The following is a 20426-nucleotide window of genomic DNA, read 5'->3' on the forward strand; positions in this document are numbered from 1 at the left end:
TCCCTTACCAAAGGACAAACTGGACTTTTGTACAAGCGTGTAGTTTTCGTGCGGCTACAGCGAGCCGTCCGTATAGTCAGGGACGAACTCTGTATAGTAAGTGCTGGATAAGCAGGATTTTGTTTTATGCCTGACGTCAAGGCTGTACTTTGTTTATTTTTGCGCTTTCTAATAGGTATGTTGGATCTTCAAGTTAGATACAAAGTACCCTAGTAGAATGCATTCTAAAACAGATTCACTAATATATATATATATATATATATATATATATATATATATATATATATATTAAAATCTAGCCTAACAATATAAAATGTTTGGCTTTTTTTGCTATGTTTATGTTGAGGCCTTATGATCTTATCTTTTCCTCACAGAGTGATGCTGTTGTGAACTAGCCTATTACACAAACAAGGCTTTATGTTATAATGTAACAAATGTTAAAGATAACCTTTCTATATGCATGTAAGAATCTTTGTATATGTATGTAAGAACATCTCAAATTGCAGATTATTTTAAACAAATGCTTAGGTAAAGGAGGTGTGGTATTCGTGTGGTAGTGGAGAGGAGTGACAAGGTTGGTCATCATCAAGAACCTAAGACATTCAGCTGTTTTTATTCTTTTAAAACCATTGTATTTTCTTTTTAGTCAGCTTTGACAAAGGCAGAAGTTGCTGCCGAAACATGTCGCTGCGGACAAGGTGTTTTTATCTATTTGTCTCGTGTTCTGAATATATATATATATATTCAATAAAGAAAAGTTGTGTGAAGAAGCTGGCAACTTTTTCCTTGAAGTATATTCTTTGCTGCTAGACTTGCAGCTAGCCAAGGCTCCACATATGTTTTCAGCAGACTGATGGAAGGATTGCCCTGTAGCATTCAGGTGAGCTGCTTGTCTTTGTATTTGGAAGTAACTGTAACTTATCTTTTGGTTCGGGAATTTCTGTCGGGATCTGGTCTAAATAACATGGCTTAAGTCTGTTTCTGTGGACTAGTTTTGTTCCTCCATTTTCTTGGGCTATGCAGTATAAGTCCTTGTCATGGACTAGTAAGTCCAGAATAGTATAAGGTTGATCTTCCCAATGGGTGTCGAATTTGCCGATTCTTTGTACCTTTTTTATCCAAACTTTGGATCCTTTATTCAGTGGCTCTGTTTTGGCATGACTGTTAAAGTCTGTTTCCTGTTTTTGTTGTACATCTTCCATGCGAAGGTCAATTTCTGCAAGCATTTTTGGTGGTCATGCACCCAGTGTGTGGTTGGTAACGGGTTGATATCATCTGTTATTTGTATTCCCAAAGATAAGTCTGCTGGTAATTTGCCTTGTCTCCTAAACATGAGGCAATAGGGAGTATATCCAGTTGAGCAATGTACTGTGGTGTTATAGGCATATATTAGCGCCGGCAGGATAATAGGCCAATCTGCTTTCTTGTGCATTGGTATGGTCCTGAGAAGGTTTAATATGGTCTGATTCATCTTCTCACACAGTCCATTTTCTTGTGGGTGGTAAGCAGTTATTCTTAATTTTGTAGACTGATATAGATTGCATAGTTCATGAAAGAGTTGAGATTCAAAGGCAGGTCCTTGATTTGTTAAGATCTTCTTTGGGCATCTATATGGTAGTAAGACATTTTTTCCCAGTATATAATCAGTGGTTTAAGCTTTTGGATCTCCCATTGGGACTGTCACAATTAATTTTGTATAATTATCAATTATGTTCAAAAGGTTGGTACAATCGGTCCTACTCGGCTCAATCATAAAGTGATCTAGAACTAGAAGTTCTAGAGGTTTCTTAGTCACTATTGGATGTAGTGGAGCTTTTTGGTCAGGCTTGTTCAATCTTTTTGTGCACATTTCACATTCTAGGCACCATGTTGCTATATCCTGTCCCATTTATATCCAGTAGAACCTTCTGCGGATAGTACATTCAGTTTTCTGCACTCCAAAATGTCCGAACGAATCATGATAAGCTGTTAGAATAAAGTGTGCATCTCCTCCAGCGATTAGGATCTGGTGCACTCTGTTTCCTGTCATAGGGTCAATTGTTGTCTCCAATCTATGGAATTCAGGATCAGTCTTTCCTCTTTTGATCCTTCAGGGAAGGGTGCCATATACCAGAAATTCATGGATCTCTCCTATTGTTCTGCTATCTGTTTGAAAGTCGATCCATTGTTTCTCTTCAACGGGTCGCTGTTAGTGGTGTTGGTGACTCGGATGGCATTTTGTTGGACATTAGTGGTGCAGAAATTGAGCATTTCAATCTCTTCCTATTTATCTTCTTCTGGAAAAGAATCTGTAGCGTGGGTAATCTGGATAAGGCATCAGCATTTCTATTTTTCTTGCCTGATCTATATTTAATGGTGAAATTGAAATTGGATAGCTTTGACGCCCACCTCTGTTCAAGCGCTCCCAACTTAGCAGAATTCAAGTGAGCCAAGCGGTTATCTGTGTAAGTCACAAAAAAAAAAGCAGCTAGATGGTCCCTAAATTTTTCAGTGATGGCCCACAGGAGTGCTAGGAATTCCAGCTTGACGTAGCTGTAGTTTTGATCAGTTCTCTCTGCTCCTTTGAGTGAGTGACTTGCAAAGGAAATTACTCTCTCTTTGTCATCTTGTACTTGGCTTAAGACTGCTCCTAATCCCTTTAGACTTGCATCTGCGTACAGCCGAAAAGGTTTACTATAATCTGGATATCCCAGTATTGGAGTGGAAATGAGTTTACTTTTTAGTAGCTGAAATAAATCTTCCTATTCTTGTTCCCAATTAACATAAATGGCTCTTTTTATCTTTTCTTTAGAGCAGCCCCTAATCAATTCCTGTAGGGGCACTGCTATTCTTGCAAAATTCGGGATAAACCGTTTGTAGTAACCCGTGAATCCGAGGAAGCTTCTCACGTCCTTTATAGTTTTAGGTGTTGGCCAATTCTGTATAATGTCTATCTTTTCAGGGTCAGGTCCAATCCCTTTAGAGCTCTCTATGTGGCCTAAATAGCGCACTTGGGTTTTTAATACGTGGCACTTGGAAGGTTTAATTTTCAATCCGTGTTTGATTAGGATTTCAAACACTTCCACCAGGTGTTGCAAATGTTCCTCGAATGTTTTGGAGTAAATTATGACATCATCCAAATAAAGAACTGTTTTTAATTTTTTTATGCCCAAAGCATCTTTCTATGAAGCGTTGAAATGTGCCAGGAGCATTACAAAGTCTGAAGGCATGTTATTGAACGCGAAAAGTCCCATAGGGGTAGTGAAGGCTATTTTCTCTCGGCCCTTTTGAGCCATTGGCATTTGCCAGTAACCACTTGTTAAGTCCAGGGTGGAGAAATATGCATCAGAGCCTTAGGACTGCCAACAAATCTTTGATTCTAGGCAGAGGATAATCATTCTTGTGTGTAATATTATTAAGCTTTTGGTAGTCTACACAGAATCTGATGCTTCCGTCTTTCTTTTTAACTAACACAATGGGTGCTGACCATGGGCTATGACTCTCTTGTATCACTTTAGTCTCTTTCCTTTCCTTTTTAAATTTTTTTAACTGGTTGATCCATGGCTGGTGGAATTGATGGTATTCTTCTTTTATCGGGGGATAAAGCTCAGCTGGTATAGTATGGCATACATTCTTGGCTCTCCCAAAGTCTGATGGATACTTACTGGAGGCCGAATGACATTTTTGAGCTAATTAAACTACTACTTCAACCTTTTGAGTTAGGAGTGTCCTCATCACCAACCTGTAAATCTGATCACTGGTGGGTATGGAGTTCAGAACGTGATCTCTGGTGATATTGTGTGGCTTGTTGCACTTCCACACTAGATGGAGTAAGAACATCTTATGCATGTAGAAGCAAAGTTTGCGCCACTGGATAATGCTTTTTAAGTTGAACTGGGGATTCTCCCATATTTAGTATGTGAATAGGTATTCTTTCAGCTGAGACAGTCGCTACACTTCTAGTCGCCATGATGACAGGATGTTCTTCTAGCTGAATCTGTTCTACAAGGGCTTGATAATCTTTTCCTTGAAGGCCTGGTCTGGTTTGGCACCAGATTAAAGTTTCGGTTCCCGGTTGCAAGGTAACGGGTCTTACATTGCTTATGCGTGCACGCCTGACTTGTCCTTTCATGTTAGTAAACTGCTGTTGAGCGGATAGGGCTTTTATGGCTCTTTGCAGGACTCTGCTGAGCTTGGGAAGCAGGTGGTATTGATTTCTGGAGAGCCTCCAGCATTTCATCGTAACAATTTTGCAATATGTTCATGCCAAGAATCACAGCAGAGGTGTTTCTTTCTTCTACATTGATAACTAGAATCCCCTGCTGTGGCAATTCAGCTCTTCCTGCCAGTACAGTTGCCTCCCAATACTCTACCAAGGGTACAACTTGTCCATTGGTGGCAATAACATCTAAAACTCGTTTTGGCTGTTTTATCAGGGTTTCAGTATTCCAGCACTGCTCAAATGTGTCTCTTCTTATCATGATAACCTATAACCTGGTATCTATCAAGGCTGAAAGTGGTATGCCATTAAAATAGACTGTCACTTCAGGACAGGGTCCCACATATTTAGAGAGCCATCTCGAATGTTCAGGACCTAACCCTCTTCCACCTGAGGAGTGGTCCTCGGCCTCAGGAGTTGTCCGTTTAACTGCGAGTTTCTTTCAACATGTCCTATGACCGTGTTTGCAGATGACAGATCCCAGTCTATTTCGTCAGGGTTCGGTCCGTCTTTCAGCTGGTAGGGTGTGTGATTTCAGAGGACTATTATGTGCCACTTTTCATGGCCTTGTGTTGGATCTTGCTTCCTACTTTTTGATCCTTTGACAGAGTGTGGACACACTATGGGCCATTTCTGCCATGCTCTTTTGCATTTCGCTGAGCAGGTCAGCTGTACCAGTCTGAGACTGTATGTAAAAAGACATGCTTTACGGGCTTGATCCATGGATTATCTACTTTGGGAAGGAAGGTGGTTTCATAGGTCTCTTCAGAATTACTCCGAGTTTCTTGACCTAGTACTTGAATGGCCTTAAAGTCAAGGAAGGGGGTATGTGTCCTGAACAGATAGCATCTTTAGCTGTCTTCTCAAATCCTCTGTCACTGCCCCTTCAATAAACTGCTTGCCAAGCACTTGGTCTGCTCCAGCCGCTTCTCTGGGATCTGCTTGGATCACTGGCTTCATGCTTTCTTGAAATGACAGGGCATACTCTCTCAGGGACTTCTCTTTCTTGTTGAAGAATTGCTTCTTCACTCCAGAGATCGTTCTGATCTCAGAAATGTTCTGCAATCTCTCAGAGATCTGATCCACTGTTTTCTTCTGGTCTTTAGGCCACGGTTTAACTTCTCGAGCCGCAGCTCCCTCCAATTGACACATGAGCATTTCCAACTTATGTCTGTCGGTAATGGGACACAGGCGATGCATAGCTTTCATTTGGTGTTTAAACTCATGGAGCTTCTGCATTTCACCGCTATACCAAGGCAGCCATGGTGCTCCCAAATAGTAAGGCATAGTGAAGGGCATTGTGGGAGGTAGGGTGGTAGTAGATGTCACTGGAGTCATAGATTTTGTTAAGCACTCACAGACGGACAAATTCAATTTGCACAGAAAATGGCAGTTGCAGATTTTTTTGTTTAAGCTGAAGTGGCAATTACAAGGTCACAGAGGCTCTATATCCTGTTCATGATGCCACTTGTAAGAGGCAGCTGCTTAGTTGCTCTGCAACTCCCTGTCATGTGCAACAAAGCCACAATGGCCTCTTCATGGCGTTATTGCAATTTTATTTATTTTATGTTCAATGTGATGCAATTAAGAAATCACGAGAACCAGGATTTAATACGTAATAACTTTCTTTTCCTTTTCTTTGTTGCTGTCAGTAGCGATCATATATCAGTGTACACATACAAATCTTTCATTAAAAGTGGTTATCTTCTTTGCATGTTAGGAGTACCAATAACAGGAATAATGTACCTGGGGTTCCTCAGGTTAAAGACAGAGATGATGCTCAGGGTAACATATGGCAGTGCTGTTAGTTTTACTTGGGCCAGTTTAATGGCTCTTCCATGGTGTGAACTGTGAACAGTATACACCTTCGTTTTGGCACAGGTTATGAGGGTATTCTGTGGCTCTGGTATCCGCAATTAAAACTCTGCTCTGTATTTGCGGCCCTCTCCTCACGGTAAAATGAATACTTCTAAATTTTACCTCTCGTGTCTTTGCCACCTTGCAAGGATTCTCCTGTGATGGGCCGCAACTCGTCTCTGGATCCAACAACTTTTCCGGTAGCTTTCGGAGCTGCCTAACTGCAATGCTGTCTACACACACTAACACTCTCTCTCTGATGAACGCCTAAAGATTTTTACTATCCAATTCTCTCACTTGTCTTACTAACTCCTCTCAACTACCCACATAATCACACTAACTATACAGTTCAATTGTTTAATAGCCGACTTACTGTTAAGCTCTCTGTGCACTTTACTGTTCTGATCTTACTGAAATCTCACTGACTGACTATCTTCTCACTATTCCTATGACACGACTCCTCTCCTACCTCTCACTCTCTTCACCCCCAGACCTGAACAGTCTACGGCCTCCCAACTATCACTCCACTGGCTTGCAGCCAATCAGAGTTCAATCTACCGGAAACTGATCAAAATTAACTATCCACCTGGCAGACTATTAATAGCTGTCGTAGGGCAAATTAAGTAGTGTTTTACCCCTGCTGGTAATACATGAACTGAGCTCTGCCATTTAAAGGCAAGGCGCTTTTGTAGGAACTATTTGGGCCACTACATTTGTTCTTCTGTCTTTCCACTACTATTAGCAAGGTTCTCAAATATATTAATTAGCTGTATATTTTTACGTGGCCTTTCAAATTACTGTATTGCACTGTATTATCACTTATCATGCCATGGCAGCCCCAGGTGCCATTGACAGGTGTCTGGTTGCTACGGCTCTCCCTCTGTGAACCTTTTACATGTCGCGATCAATATTGAGTGCGGCATATAAGGGGTCAACAGTGGCGATTGTTGTTCTCACCGATCCCCGCTGTTGCAGCAGTAGGTCGGCTGTCAGTTGCAGCCACTATGAGCCTATATGGGCTCTTGGATTTGGCTCTTGGTACCATGAAAGTGCCAAGTGAGTGAATCCCACTGCTTACTGTCAATGAGTGATGTTAGACTTCATTGACTGTAAGTAATGTAAGCAGCCCACTTGACATTCACAGTGACAGGAGTTGAATCTAAGAAGAACCAGTATGGAAGTGAGTGTAAACAAGGGAAACGCATCGTTGGTGTCAGCAGCCCCACAGAGGTGAAGACATGACAGGTCCTCTTTAAAGCCAGCTCCATCCAAAACACTCCTGTAGATGAAGCTACCAGATGTAGTGAGAAATCCCTCAGCACAGAGGATCCGGGAGCAGAAGCCTCCAGCTGTACGCACTAGATTACAGGAGGATCTGCAGACGGTCTAGTACTGGAAGCAAGATTTCCTGCTTTTTACATTATCTCTGTCTCCGCAGGCCATCATTAATGCTTCAACAATCTAATGATGTCATCACTCATGTCATCAATGTTTGTATCCACAGCACCCCAAAACAAGAGCAACCATATCACTACCAAGAGTGGAAATCTCCTTTGCCAACATATTCTCCATGTTATCGGCATAAATTCAGCACAAGGCATCAATAACTTTATAACGGAGTCTCTCATGGAGTGCGAGAACCTCCACGCCTCATCAGTCGCATTCCCAGCCATAGGGACAGGTTTGGCTTCCATTAAAATAATGTTCTCTTTGTTGTGATAATTGTAAGATGAAGCGAAGAAAGGCTTGTTTCATTGGGGGAGATTTAGCAGGTTCTGCCAGAAACACAAATTGTATGCGCCAAAGTAATCACGAGGTCTTGACAATTTTTTTATGGCTGAAAAGAGCCGTAACCTGCACCAGATGTAGGCTATGACCTAGTGTGAATGCATACGAGCCATGAGATGGCACATAGAGGAGAAATGTCTGTTATATAGGGGGTTGTGACATTTTAAAAAATTTGATTCAATTTGCAAAACATCCCTACATGTAACTTTGTTATTGATAACTTTCTACAATTAATCACGTTAATATTGCTTTTGGTGTCACAGGTGCGGGTAATGTGTCCTCGACTGTGGTGGCTGATATCATGTTAGAAGCTGTAACCGAATTTGCCAAAGGCAAAGTCAAGTCCAAATCTGCTCGGTGCCTTCAGACAGTGAAAGTAGTCATCTTCCAGCAGAATATGATAAATGACTTCTACACCAGTATGAAGACGAAAGAAGGGACCAACCTGCCCCAGGAGAGGTCGTTTCTCTCCCGAATAACAAACTGTGAGTCTTTTGCTTAAAGGGGTAGTCCCATCTCAATACGTTCTAAATTGTAAAACAATGCACTCATCCATACAATGTTTATTTCCAAAATGCTCCGTTTTGCAGATATTGATTTCTCTGCCTTCTTAATGTTTACTGCTTCTTGCCAGGGTAAGCAACCACCTCCACCATTGAGCCCTTCTTACGTCTTTCTTTCGCCTAACTCTGGTGTCTGGGATATCAGGAGCGCATGCGCACTAGCTCACGGCTCGGCCACCAGCTACTGTTGTGCGCTATTTCTTTCCATAGAAGGGCTTCTGGGTAGTGTGAAGAAGTCCTCATTGTTCACACTGCCCAGAAGCCCTCCAGTGGAAACCCTGCAACAGTGATGAGACTGAATGGAGCGATGGCCATGCATGCACACTTCTCCTCCATTCACTTTCAATGGGACCACCAGAGATAACCGAGTACAAGCGCTCTGCTATTACAATCAGTCCCACTGAAAAGAATGGAGTGTCAGCTGCGTATGCTTGGCCATGATTTAAAATCCCTGCCTGCTGAAATGGCTGTATCTGACTGGCGATGCTGCATGCACCTGCATAAACCCATGTTTGTTCACGTACGTGGGTGTGCGGTTTTGTGCGCACCTTTGTACGCACACTCACGCTCGTGTGAACGCACCTTAATAGAGCTCCATCAATGGAAGAATAAAAACATTATGGCTCTTGGAGAAACGGCGACACAAAAACAAATCTTTAAAAGAAGCAAGTGTCTTAGTGCACAAAAATAGCCATAGAGCAAAAAATTGTATAAAGTTGGTATCGCCAGAATCATTCAGACCCATCGTTCAGAGAATCTGAAAATGGTATCACATTATTTATTGTCTGCTGAATGACGTATAAATTAAATAATAAAAAAAAATGGCAATTTGTTTTATCTACAATTCTCCACCTCCCCTCATAAAAAAATAGTAAAAGCTGTGCAATAGTTTATATGTACCCATAAATTATGCCTTTAAAAATACAATTTGTCCCACAAAAAACAAGCCCTCATAAGGCTATGTTGAAGGAAATATTACATTTTGGCTCTAGGAATGCGATTATACCCCCACCCCTTCCCCCCAAAAATTTTTTTAAAAAGAATTGGGGCATAAAATGGGCCTGCCACTAAGGGGTTCTAGAGGGCCTGTCCGCTCTCCTGACATGTTTGTCTGGAGCATCATTTCCTATAACTCTGTATTGTCTAGTTTCTCTATTACTCCTTCTAGAACTTTATGAATACATTGACAGCCAGGCATTTCCAGTCGGTGGGGTGTCCATACATGGTCTGGAAATGTCAGCCCTGATTGGACACTGTTAGACTGGATAAGAGCACATCCCTTTAATAAGGGGAATAGTAACTGCTAGCTGTCAATCTATTCATAAATTTCATCCCACCTCTTTGACATCACTTCCTGCTCTGCAGCTATTGGCTGAAGTTGCACATCACAGACTTCCTGTCTGCTTGCCCTCTGCACATAATACATGTAGTAGTAAATGCTATCTGTTCCTGCTCCTATGTTTGGACCATAAAGTATTTTTGACAACTTTAAAGATCTGTATCATTATAATATTACCTGCGGTGTTACAAGGGTTATCCCCTATCTACAGGATGGTGTGCATTGCCTTTAGAGGCTGAGGCTGGCTGTTAGTCAAAGCCGGCTGCTTTTGCGAATGGCAGAGGCTCAGCTTCTAAGCCCATGCCATCCATAAGATGTAAATATACGTCACTTTGTGGGAACCCCTTCTCACTCACCTATGGGAAGGAATTAAAGGGTTTGCCAGAACTTCAATATTGATGACCTATCCTAAGAATAAGCTATCAATAACAGATTGGTATGGTCCACTGCTTGTGACGTCTGCCTATCAGCTGATTGAAGAGGCCACAGTGCCCAGACTCTCTTCTCAGACCTGTGATGTCTCTTTCATTGTTCACATGGTCTAAGTGATGCTTGGTCCAATTCAATTGAATGCAATTGAGCTACAATACCAGGCACTACCACTATGAAGTGATAGCACTTTGTCTGATATGCAGTGAAGTGACTGTGGTGCTCAACCAAGCGCCTTAGGCACTTCAAGCCGCGGGCCCGCATCAATCTACATTGATCCTGAGAATAAGTCATAAAAATAGAAGTTCTGGGAAACTCCTTTGGAGCCCTTTTTAGCTACTTAAAGACACAGCCCTTTTTTTTTTAAATTAATTTTCTGTTTTTCTCCCCCTCCCCCTCTTTTAAAAGATCATGACTCTTATTTGTCGATCAACGTAGATGTGTGAGGGCTTGTTTCTTGCGGTACGAGTTGTATTTTTCAATGGTACTGTTGAATATACCATATAATGTACTAAAGTTTTTTAAAAATTCTACGTGGAGTGAAATGGAAAGAAAAAACAAAATCCCGCCATCTTGGGGTGGGGATAAAAAACTTCAAAAGCGATTTATGAAACACCCCATGCACCCTCCAAGAACCGATAAATCCAACTCAAACTAGAGGATTAATGACTCGCGTTATGGCAAAGGGACCGATAAAGCGCGGCGCAAGCTTTACCAAGGGAAGCTTCAATTTTAAATTCTTCATGGACAGATAGACCTTCTGACCGACCTTAAATGGCTCCAACACAGTGGACAACTTTATAGTTGCATACGACCACTTGCTTACTCCAGGTTCTTGTGTACACCATTCCAGACCTCCTGCAACTCACTAGTAACAACATCAACAGCGGGACAAACTGTAGATACTGGAATGGAAGTCAGAAACCGGGGATGCCGACCGAACACACAGAAGAAAGGTGACATCCCTGTCGCAGAACTGATACGATTATTTATGGCAAATTCGGCCAAAGGTAAAAACTCTACCCACCGACTGACCCTCTCGCCCACAAAAAAACGCAAGTATTGTACTACGTCTTGATTTTTATGTTCCATTTGCCCATTAGTCTGCGGATGAAACGTTGATAAGAAAGACAGAGATGTTCCCAAGTTTTCACAGAAGGCCCTCCAAAATTGGGCCACGAATTGCACCCCCCGATCGGAAACTATATTGACCGGTATTCCGTGCAATCTTATAATCTCTCTAATGAAAATCTTCACTAATTCAGCGGCAGACGGTAATTTTTCCAAAGCGACAAAATGGGCCGTTTTCGAGAACCTGTCAACAACTACCAAAAGGGTGTAACAACCTTATGACAGAGGCAGGTCAGTGACAAAATCCATACACCTGCGACCATAGCCTACCAGGTACTGACAACGGCATTAACAGTCCCTTAGGGTTTTTACGGCGACTCTTACCATGTGCACAAGCTGAACACAGATTTACAAACTCCCGGACCTCCCGTGCCATGCCGGGCCACCAGTAGAATCGGGAACATAGCTCAAGAGTCCCCTGGACCCCCGGATGTCCCGCAAAAATGGAAGAATGAGACTCTTCCAGAACCAACAACCGCAGAGACATTGGTACAAATATCTTCCCTGCCAGAACCCCCTCTGGAGCTTCTTGTTGATATTCCTGAAGCTGAGCCGGAAGGTTCCGTGCCAGGGCTGCCACCACGACACCGGGCGGGAGGATGCCTTCCGGAGGAGAATCCTTAACCTCCGGAGTCCCGAAACTGCAGGAGAGGGCGTCAGCTTTCACATTTTTATCTCCCGGCAGGTACGTGACTGTAAAATTGAATCTCGAGAAGAAGTGTCCACCTGACTTGCCGCGCATTGAGACACTTATCATTCTCAAGATACACTAAGTTCTTCTGATCGGTGAAGACTGTCACCTGGTGTCGAGCCCCTCCAGAAGATGACGCCATTCCTCAAATGCCCATTTTATTGCCAACAATTCCCTGTTCCCAACATCGTAAATGCATCGGCGCTACTGAATTTACCGGAAAAGAAGGCATACAGACTATACCCTGAACGGCCCACCAATTCCTGGGAGAGGACTGCACCCACCCTAAACTAAGAAGCGTCTACCTCCACAAAAAAGGGCTTCTGAGGGTCCGGCTGAGCAAGCATCGGCGCGGTGGAAAAAGCCCTCTTAAGTTGCTCAAACGCCTCTGAAGCTTCCGGAGACCCCAACGTCACATCCGCTCCTTTTTTAGTGAGGTCAGTCAGCGGTTGTGCAATCACTGAAAAATTTCTGATAAATTTTCTGTAGAAGTTGGCAAACCCAAGAAAGCGCTGAAGAGCCTTCAAATTATCTGGTTTAGCCCATTGTGTGATTGCCACAAAGTTGTCTGACTCCATTCACACATCAGTTGGAGCAATGATATACCCAAGGAATGACACGCGTTTGACCCCAAATAAGCACTTCTCCAATTTAACATACAATTGGTACTCCCGTAGCCGCTCTAACACTAAATGGAGATGTCTGACATGCGTGTCCCACTCCGACAAGTACACCAAAATGTCGTCCAAATAGACAACCATAAAAACCCCTAGATAATTGGGAAGACCGCGTTCAAAAAACCCTGAAAAAGTGCAGGGGCGTTGCATAACCCGAAGGGCATAACCAGACACTCGAAGTGCCCCAACAGGGTGTTCAACGCGGTCTTCCATTCGTCACCAGACTTAATATGTATGAGATTATAAGCCCCCCAAAGGTCAAGCTTAGAGAACCAGTGTGCTCCCACCCCCTGATTCAACAGATCAGGGATCATAGGGAGCGAGCACTGAATCTTTACGGTGATCTTGTCTAAAGCCCGATAGTCAACACAAGGCCGCAAAGACCCATCTATCTTTTACAAAAAATAGGCCTGCTCCAGCTGGTGACTTTGGTGGTCTGATATGTTCCTTGGCTAAAGCCTCTGAAATATAGGATTTAAGAACCTCATGCTCCCGACCCGACAGATTAAATATGGCCCCCTTAGGGATGGCACTATCCGGGACAAGATCAATCCTACAATCCCATTCGCAGTGTGGGGGTAATGTCTCAGAAAGCTTTTTAGAGAACATATCTTGAAAATCCCGTAAATAGTCCGGAATACTAATAGTATCGGTGGAGCACAATGTAACAGGCACTAGATGATCCTGACATAACTTTCCCCACCGAACCAGCTCCAGAGTAGTCCAATTGAACTGAGGATTGTGTGTCCTTAGCCACTGCAATCCCAGAACGATACCCATGGACATCTTTTCCATGACCAGAAATGAAATAACCTCCGAATGTAATGCGGCCACCATGAACTGGGCACTACCCCAGAGGACATAGGGGCTGCATCGATACTGGTAAAGTGGATCGGAAAACCTAACGCGGTAAAACTTGATAACATTGGTCTTACGAACTGCTAATGGATAAGGTCTGCGGCCGTTCCAGAATCAATAAATGCCTGTCCCACCCTGTGAAAAGCCTAGTAAGACATACTACAAGGCACTAGTAATTTAGGGAGTACCTGACCTCCTAGATGACCCTCCTGACAGTCACCTAGGAGCTGAAGTTTTCCTGCTGATTGCGTAGCTGCCTTTCCTGGCAGGACGCGATGCGATAACCAATCTTGCTGCAGTAGAAACAGTTGGTTTGAAACCCGGAACCGCTTCCGTTCTTCAGGACTCAACCGGTCCACTTCCATACCATCGGTTCCAGGGGTTGACAATGGGGTACAGGCTGTAGATGTCGCCAGAGACTTAGCACCACGTTCTTGACGGTACTCTAGCTTAGCTTCCCTTCTAGACCTCAGTCTACGATCAGCTTTGACTGCCAATTCCATAGCCTGATTCAAAGTAGAGGGTGACAGATGGGACAGCAATAGATCTTTTAGTGCGTCAGACAGGCCTACCAAAAACAAATCTTTTAGCGCACCGTCGTTCCATGCAGATTCACCTGAATACTGCCTGAAACTAGAGCAATATTATTCTGCCAACTGGTGCCCCTGGCGTAAGGGCCAACAACTTACTGCATAACCTGCACGATCGGGCTCATCAAAAATATTTCCGAGCTCAATGAAAAAGAAAAAAGTCTAGCGACTGCAGACAAGCGGAATCAGCCGGTAAAGAATAGGCCCTGAGGCCCTTCTCGGAGCAGAGATATAACAATCCCCACCCGTTGGGGCGCAGACCCAGAGGAACAAGGCCGCAAGCGAAAAAACAACTTACAAGCCTCCCGGAAGACAAATAAATTTTTCCGGTCCCCCAAGAACAGCTCGGGTAATGGGCATTTAGGTTCAGGTACTGGATCAGCAGGCACAACCAACCACTGCTCATGATGGCTGAGACGCCCCGACAGATCCTGAACCATCCCGGCCAGGTCACGAATCTGACTGGTAATTGTATTGTAGGACTCCATTCACACCGTGAATCCCACCTCAAAAAACCGCAGGAAAATATTTTTTGGGCCAGTTATGTTACAGTACTAGTAGTGTGCACAGGTACGCACGGCGCGGGACTCCCTGACCCTCATCCATGCCAATGTCCCTTCCTTGAGGTAGCCTCAAAGCTGGACAGGTCCAGGCCGCCAACACTGACCCTACGCTGCCCGGTAGCAGGACAGGAAGGAACCGTCGTACTTATGCAGATGACAACTTACTAGTACTGACAGGCTAGGCAGATGGAATAAACCAACATGACAGGAAAACCACAGAACACAGGCAGAGCTGGATCGAGACAAGGTAACTTCCACTGGAGCAGGAGAGAAGTCAGACACACAGAGGACGGAACCAATAACTGGCAACTGCTATCAGCAGCTGCCAGACTACATTCAGGAGTCTCCGCCCCTTGTGTGGAGACCAATCAAGCCGGCTGACTGGAGCTCCCAGCCAGCCACTAGAACTTACAGAGATAGAGCACACGCTTCTTATAGCAGGCATGTGCGCCACATGCTGCGCCCGCACACCGGAGCACAGCACCGCCCTTCGCTGAACCGAATGTGGGCGCAACACCATCCCAGAACGCTGTGGCGATCCGCGCCACCGCCACCTGGGTCCCTGACCGGGCTCATGGTAACAGATATATTTAATTTTTTAAAATTTATTTTCTGTCACCATCTTCTCACAGCCATAACTTTTTTATTTTGCCATCAACATAGTTGTGCAAGGGTACATTTTTTTCAGGATGTCCTGTAGTTTCTATTGATACCATTTTGGAGTACATATGATTTTTTGATCGCTTTTGTATTACATATTTTTCTTGGAGACAGGGTGATCGAAAAAAGTGCAATTCTGATGTTTATTTATTTATTTTTTTGCCTTTCATAGATCGGTCTTTTATGGATACAACAATACCAAATATGTTTTGGAGTTTTATTATTTAGATTTAGAGATGAGCGAGCATATTCGCTAAGGACAATTGTCCTTAGCGAGTATCTCCCCGCTTGGGAGCAAAGGTTCGGGTGCCGGCACGGGTGACAGGTGAGTTGCGGCTGTGAGCAGGGGGGAGGCGGGGGGGGGGGGGGAGAGGGAGAGAGAGATCTCCCATCCATTCCTCCCCGCTCTACCCCGCTGCTCCCTGCCCGCCGCCGGCAGCCGAATCTTTGCTCCCGAGCAGGCAGGTACTCGCTAAAGGCAATGCTCGATCGCTCATCTCTATTTAGATTCTTTTATTATAAATACGATAAAAGGTTGTTTTTTTACATTTTAAACTTTTATTACCTTTTTTATTTTTTTTAACAATTATTAAATCTTTTTAAAACTTAATTTTTTTTAAATTTTAAATTAAAACTAAGTCCCCATAGGGTACACGAACTTGCGATGGTGTGATTGCTCCTGCAGTATGATGCCATACCATAGCATTACATCATACGGTGATATGACAGGCAATCCATCAAGCCATGCCACAGGCATGGCTTGTAGGCAATCTGCAATGGCACCTGGCGATCTAATTGTGTACCCCTGAAAATCGATCATATTTAAATGCCACTGTTAGAATTGACGGAGGCATTTAAAATGTTAATCAGCGCTGCTGATCGCAGCTGTGAGCGAGTGTCTGCTGTAAGAAACAGCCCCTTTTCCCGTTGTATGGAGCGGGATCAACAACCAATCCACCTCCATACAAACTCTAAACCTTCAGGATGTAAATGTACATTCTGTAGCATTAAAGGGTTAAAAATACCTATAGTTTGCTATGCTGATGTCATATGGTAACTTTGTCTTTTTTGTATTGCAGCTGTGGTCAGTTATTTCACATCGAAACCCGGTAAGGAGGAGGAGACAAAAGTGTTTGAGCTACGAGAGAACATTGAGCCGGCTATATTCCACCTGTGTGCGGAGACCAAGAAAGCTGTGGCGGACACGTCGGCCTGGCTCCGGACGCTTATACTGAAGGAGCAGCACGAGAACCTCATCACCGATGACTGGATCCTGGAGTTTGATGACTGGGACCATCATACCTTATCCCAGGATCAAAGGAGGCTCCAAGTCTTTGTTTCTTTTGAAGCTCCCGGCTCTACTGTTAAAATAAGTGGTCTCACCAGAGACGTCCTGGAAATGACCAACAGAATCCAAGACCTGATCAAGAAGGTGCGGGAGAAGAAGACCAGAGAGCGGGAGGCAGAGCTCTGCAGTAACCTGGTGGAGTGGAGATATAATAACGGCACCGGCTCTGTGCCATTTAATCCAATGACAAACCTGGAGCTGGAAAAGGCCAAGACTTCCCAGATGCAAAGTCTGCACATTGACCTGGCTGGAGTCACCTACACCGTATTCATGGAGCTGAACTCTATGCATGACTCCACAGGACAAGAAATGAAGCTTGAACGCATTTCTAAACACGGTAATCACTTGTATCTCCTATTAAGCTCACACACATGGTCACATTGTACGGAGTTGTAGTAATGCCCCCATATACATGTGACTGATTTATATACAGGGACAGATTTACTTAGTTCAGTGGTTTTTACGCCAATCCAAAATGCGGTGCTGGTGTGAAGTGTGGTATAAGCCTCTTAATGCATTTAGCAATTTTTAGGTGTAAATTATAATAAATCTGGCAGGCCACAAGTAAGACTGCCCCTTAATGGCAAGCGCTGTCCATTTCTTAAAAAAAAGTAGTGGGTGAAGTGTGAAAAGTTCAAAATTCACACATTTTAGAGGACAAGACAGCAGGGTGACTTTTCTACACCAGGAACCTGACATAAAGCTTTTTTCCCCTTAAGGCCCTTCCACTATAAATATATGGCTGCTGGTATATGGAGCAGACTCAGGAGCTGTGCCCGCTCAATACCCGGTGAGTGCTGGCTGGTTTTGACAGTTAAAGGGGTTGTCCCGAGGCAAAACATCAAAATTTTAAATTAGCCCATTCCCCCTGTCACCCCCCGGCATAAAATAGCACTTTAAAGCGGTTTTTAAACCGCTTGCTACTCACCAATGTGATGAAATATGAACTTATAAAAATCTTCTCCCTAAGATGGCCGCCGGTCCTTTCCCAGGGATGCACCGCGGTTTTCTCCCATGGTGCACCGCGGGTCTTCTCCCATGGTGCACCATGGGCTCTGTGCGGTCCATTGCCGATTCCAGCCTCCTGATTGGCTGGAATTGGCACACGTGACGGGGCGGAGCTACGTGATGACGCGTAGAAGGGGGCGGAGCCAGAACACCGCTCGTGCCCGGACTGACCAGAAGGGAGAAGACCCTTCTGCGCAAGCGCGTCTAATCGGGCGGGTAGACGCTGAAATTAGACGGAGCCATGGAGACGGGGACGCTAGCAACGGAGCAGGTAAGTGAATAACTTCTGTATGGCTCATATTTAATGCACGATGTACATTACAAAGTGCATTAATATGGCCATACAGAAGTGTATAACCCCACTTGCTGCCGCGAGACAACCCCTTTAACACCCACATGTAATTGCAGGTACTGGAGCTGGCACCAATCGCTGCCGTTAACTAAGTTGACAGCGCATCTAAGCAGCCAGCCAGCACCCCATCAGACCCTATTCCCTCCCGCAACACAATTACACTGTGCTGATGGGTTCACATGGCAGCACAGAGCCATGTAAGACTCTCGGGGCTGCCATATATTGCAGTCTATTAAGTGTTGCCAAAACTGTACATCACCTAAACTTGTGTGGATTAGGGGTATGTTCAGTGGATATAAAAATTGTACACACCAGTTAAAATGCCATTTTTTGACATGTTAAAAAATCCGACAAAAGATGAATCCTTTCAGATTTATTTCCACCGTCGATGGGACCCGTTTTCTGTACAATTCCTTTGGAAAACAAACTGACATCTTTATGGTGGAAAAAAATAAGAAAACTAAAATAACATGGTTACATAAGTGGAAAAACCCTCTTATATTGGGGATGTGGTTGTGTAAAGAGCCTACCGCACATCAAAGGATCTGATTGTTGGAAGGTATTAGTCAGAAGAAGGAATCAAAAACATCCCCAAGGCATTTCATGTGCCAAATGTGAACCATTTGAAACCAGTGAAATGACCAAGAACTGGATGTTCCTTAAAAATTGATGAAAAGACCAAAAGAAAATTGATCTGGGAGACCAAGAGGTTCACAGCAACGTTAAAGAAGCTGCAGGAGTTTCTGGCAAGTACTGGTTGTGTAGTGCATGTTACAACCATCTCCTGTATCCTTCATATGCCTGGGCTGTGGGGTAGGGGGACAAGATGGAAGCCTTTTCTAATAGAGAATATCATCCAAGCCCAGCTATGGTCTGCCAGAGGATGTGGTGATGGCAAAACCCATAGAGGAGTTTAAAAGGGGACTTGATGTCTTTCTAGAGCGGAAGGATATTACAGGTTATAAATCTTAGTTTAATTGTTAATCCGGGTTTACAGGCAGGTAGGAACTATTAGGGGTTGATCCAGGGATTAGTCCGATTGCCATTAGGGAGTCGGGAAGGAATTTTCCCCCAAATGGGCTAATTGGCTCCTGCCTCTTGGGGTTTTTGCCTTCCTCTGGATCAACAACATAGGAGGATAAACAGGCTGAACTAGATGGACATCGTCTTCATTCGGCCTTACATACTATGTTACAACGTTAGATGTCTATGGGGGAACGTGTTATGTCCAATGAGACCAAGGGGGAACCTGTTGGCTATAATTCAAAACTATACGCTTGGTATAAAGCCAACACTGCCAGACACGCAGTGAAGATGGAGGGGGCAGCATTATGTTTGGGGCTGTACTGCTGCTGGAACTGGGGCTTTAGTCAAGGGGGAGGGAATTATGAACCATTGCAAATATGGTTCCATATTTGAACCATTTTGGCACAAAATCTTCAAGCCTTGGCTAGAAAGAGGAAGCTGAAAATGAATTTCACCTTTTAGCAGGACAACAACCCAAAGCAGTCCTCCAAGTTACCAAGAGAATGGCTTCCCCAGAAGAAGATCAATGTTTTGGAATGGTCCAGCCAGAGCCGAGATCTGAATCCCATTGAAGATCTGTGGGATGACCTGAAGAGGGCGCTACACACGAGATGCTCTGGCAATCTGACAGATGTGGGGCACTTTTGTGAGGAAGAATGAGCAAAGATTGCCAAGTCAAGATGTGCCATGCTGATAGACACCGGCCCAAAAAGACTGTTGATGTACCTTTGAATGACAGCATTCAAAGTATTAGTTCTAGGATTTGTATATTTATGCAACCACGTTATTTTAGTTTTAATTTTCCACCATAAAAGATTTCAGTTTCCTTTTCAATGGAATTGTCCAGATAACGGGTCACACTGAAGGGGGAAATAAATCTGAAATGATTCATCTTTGTTGGATTTTTTAACATGAGAAATACCTGCCATTTTAACAGGGGAGTGTAGACTTTTTATATCCACAGCAGAACAATTTCCATCATCCCCACCGGTGAGCGGTCCCTGGGCTCGTGATCGCCATTATACAACGTATAACGGCGATCACAGAAAAGTGAGAAAAAAGTTAGTTTCACCTACCCTCATGGATCGGATCCATGAGGGGAGGTGAAAATACACATCTCCATCCTCCATGATGTTCCACGGCGATCGGGACCTTTCGCGGGCTTCTGCACATGTGCCAATGTGGCGAGCATGCGCAGAAGGCCGGAGAGCTCGGCAAATTCAAAATTTCCGTTCACCCGGCTGTCAAAGATAGCCGAATGCAGGGAGATGTCACCTGGGATCGCTGTATGCAGTTCACGGTCACATGATCATGGAAAATTAAAACGTTTCAAAAAATAAAAGTTAAA

The 20426-nt window shown here is 44.0% G+C and overlaps 1 protein-coding gene across 1 annotated transcript in view; it reads left to right on the top strand.

Annotated features, from left to right (window-relative positions):
• The window catches only part of LOC136576199 (protein mono-ADP-ribosyltransferase PARP14-like), a 90345-nt gene that overhangs the window by 56070 nt on the left and 13849 nt on the right, over window positions 1-20426 (top strand). Inside the window, exons 14-16 of the mRNA XM_066575287.1 lie at window positions 7560-7736; window positions 8107-8328; window positions 16424-17029. Of these exons, the coding sequence (XP_066431384.1) occupies window positions 7560-7736; window positions 8107-8328; window positions 16424-17029 (1005 nt within the window). The remainder of the gene's footprint in view (window positions 1-7559; window positions 7737-8106; window positions 8329-16423; window positions 17030-20426) is intronic.

This window comes from Eleutherodactylus coqui, chromosome 8 (genome assembly GCF_035609145.1).
Source record: "Eleutherodactylus coqui strain aEleCoq1 chromosome 8, aEleCoq1.hap1, whole genome shotgun sequence".
In the NCBI taxonomy this organism is placed as follows: domain Eukaryota; kingdom Metazoa; phylum Chordata; class Amphibia; order Anura; family Eleutherodactylidae; genus Eleutherodactylus; species Eleutherodactylus coqui.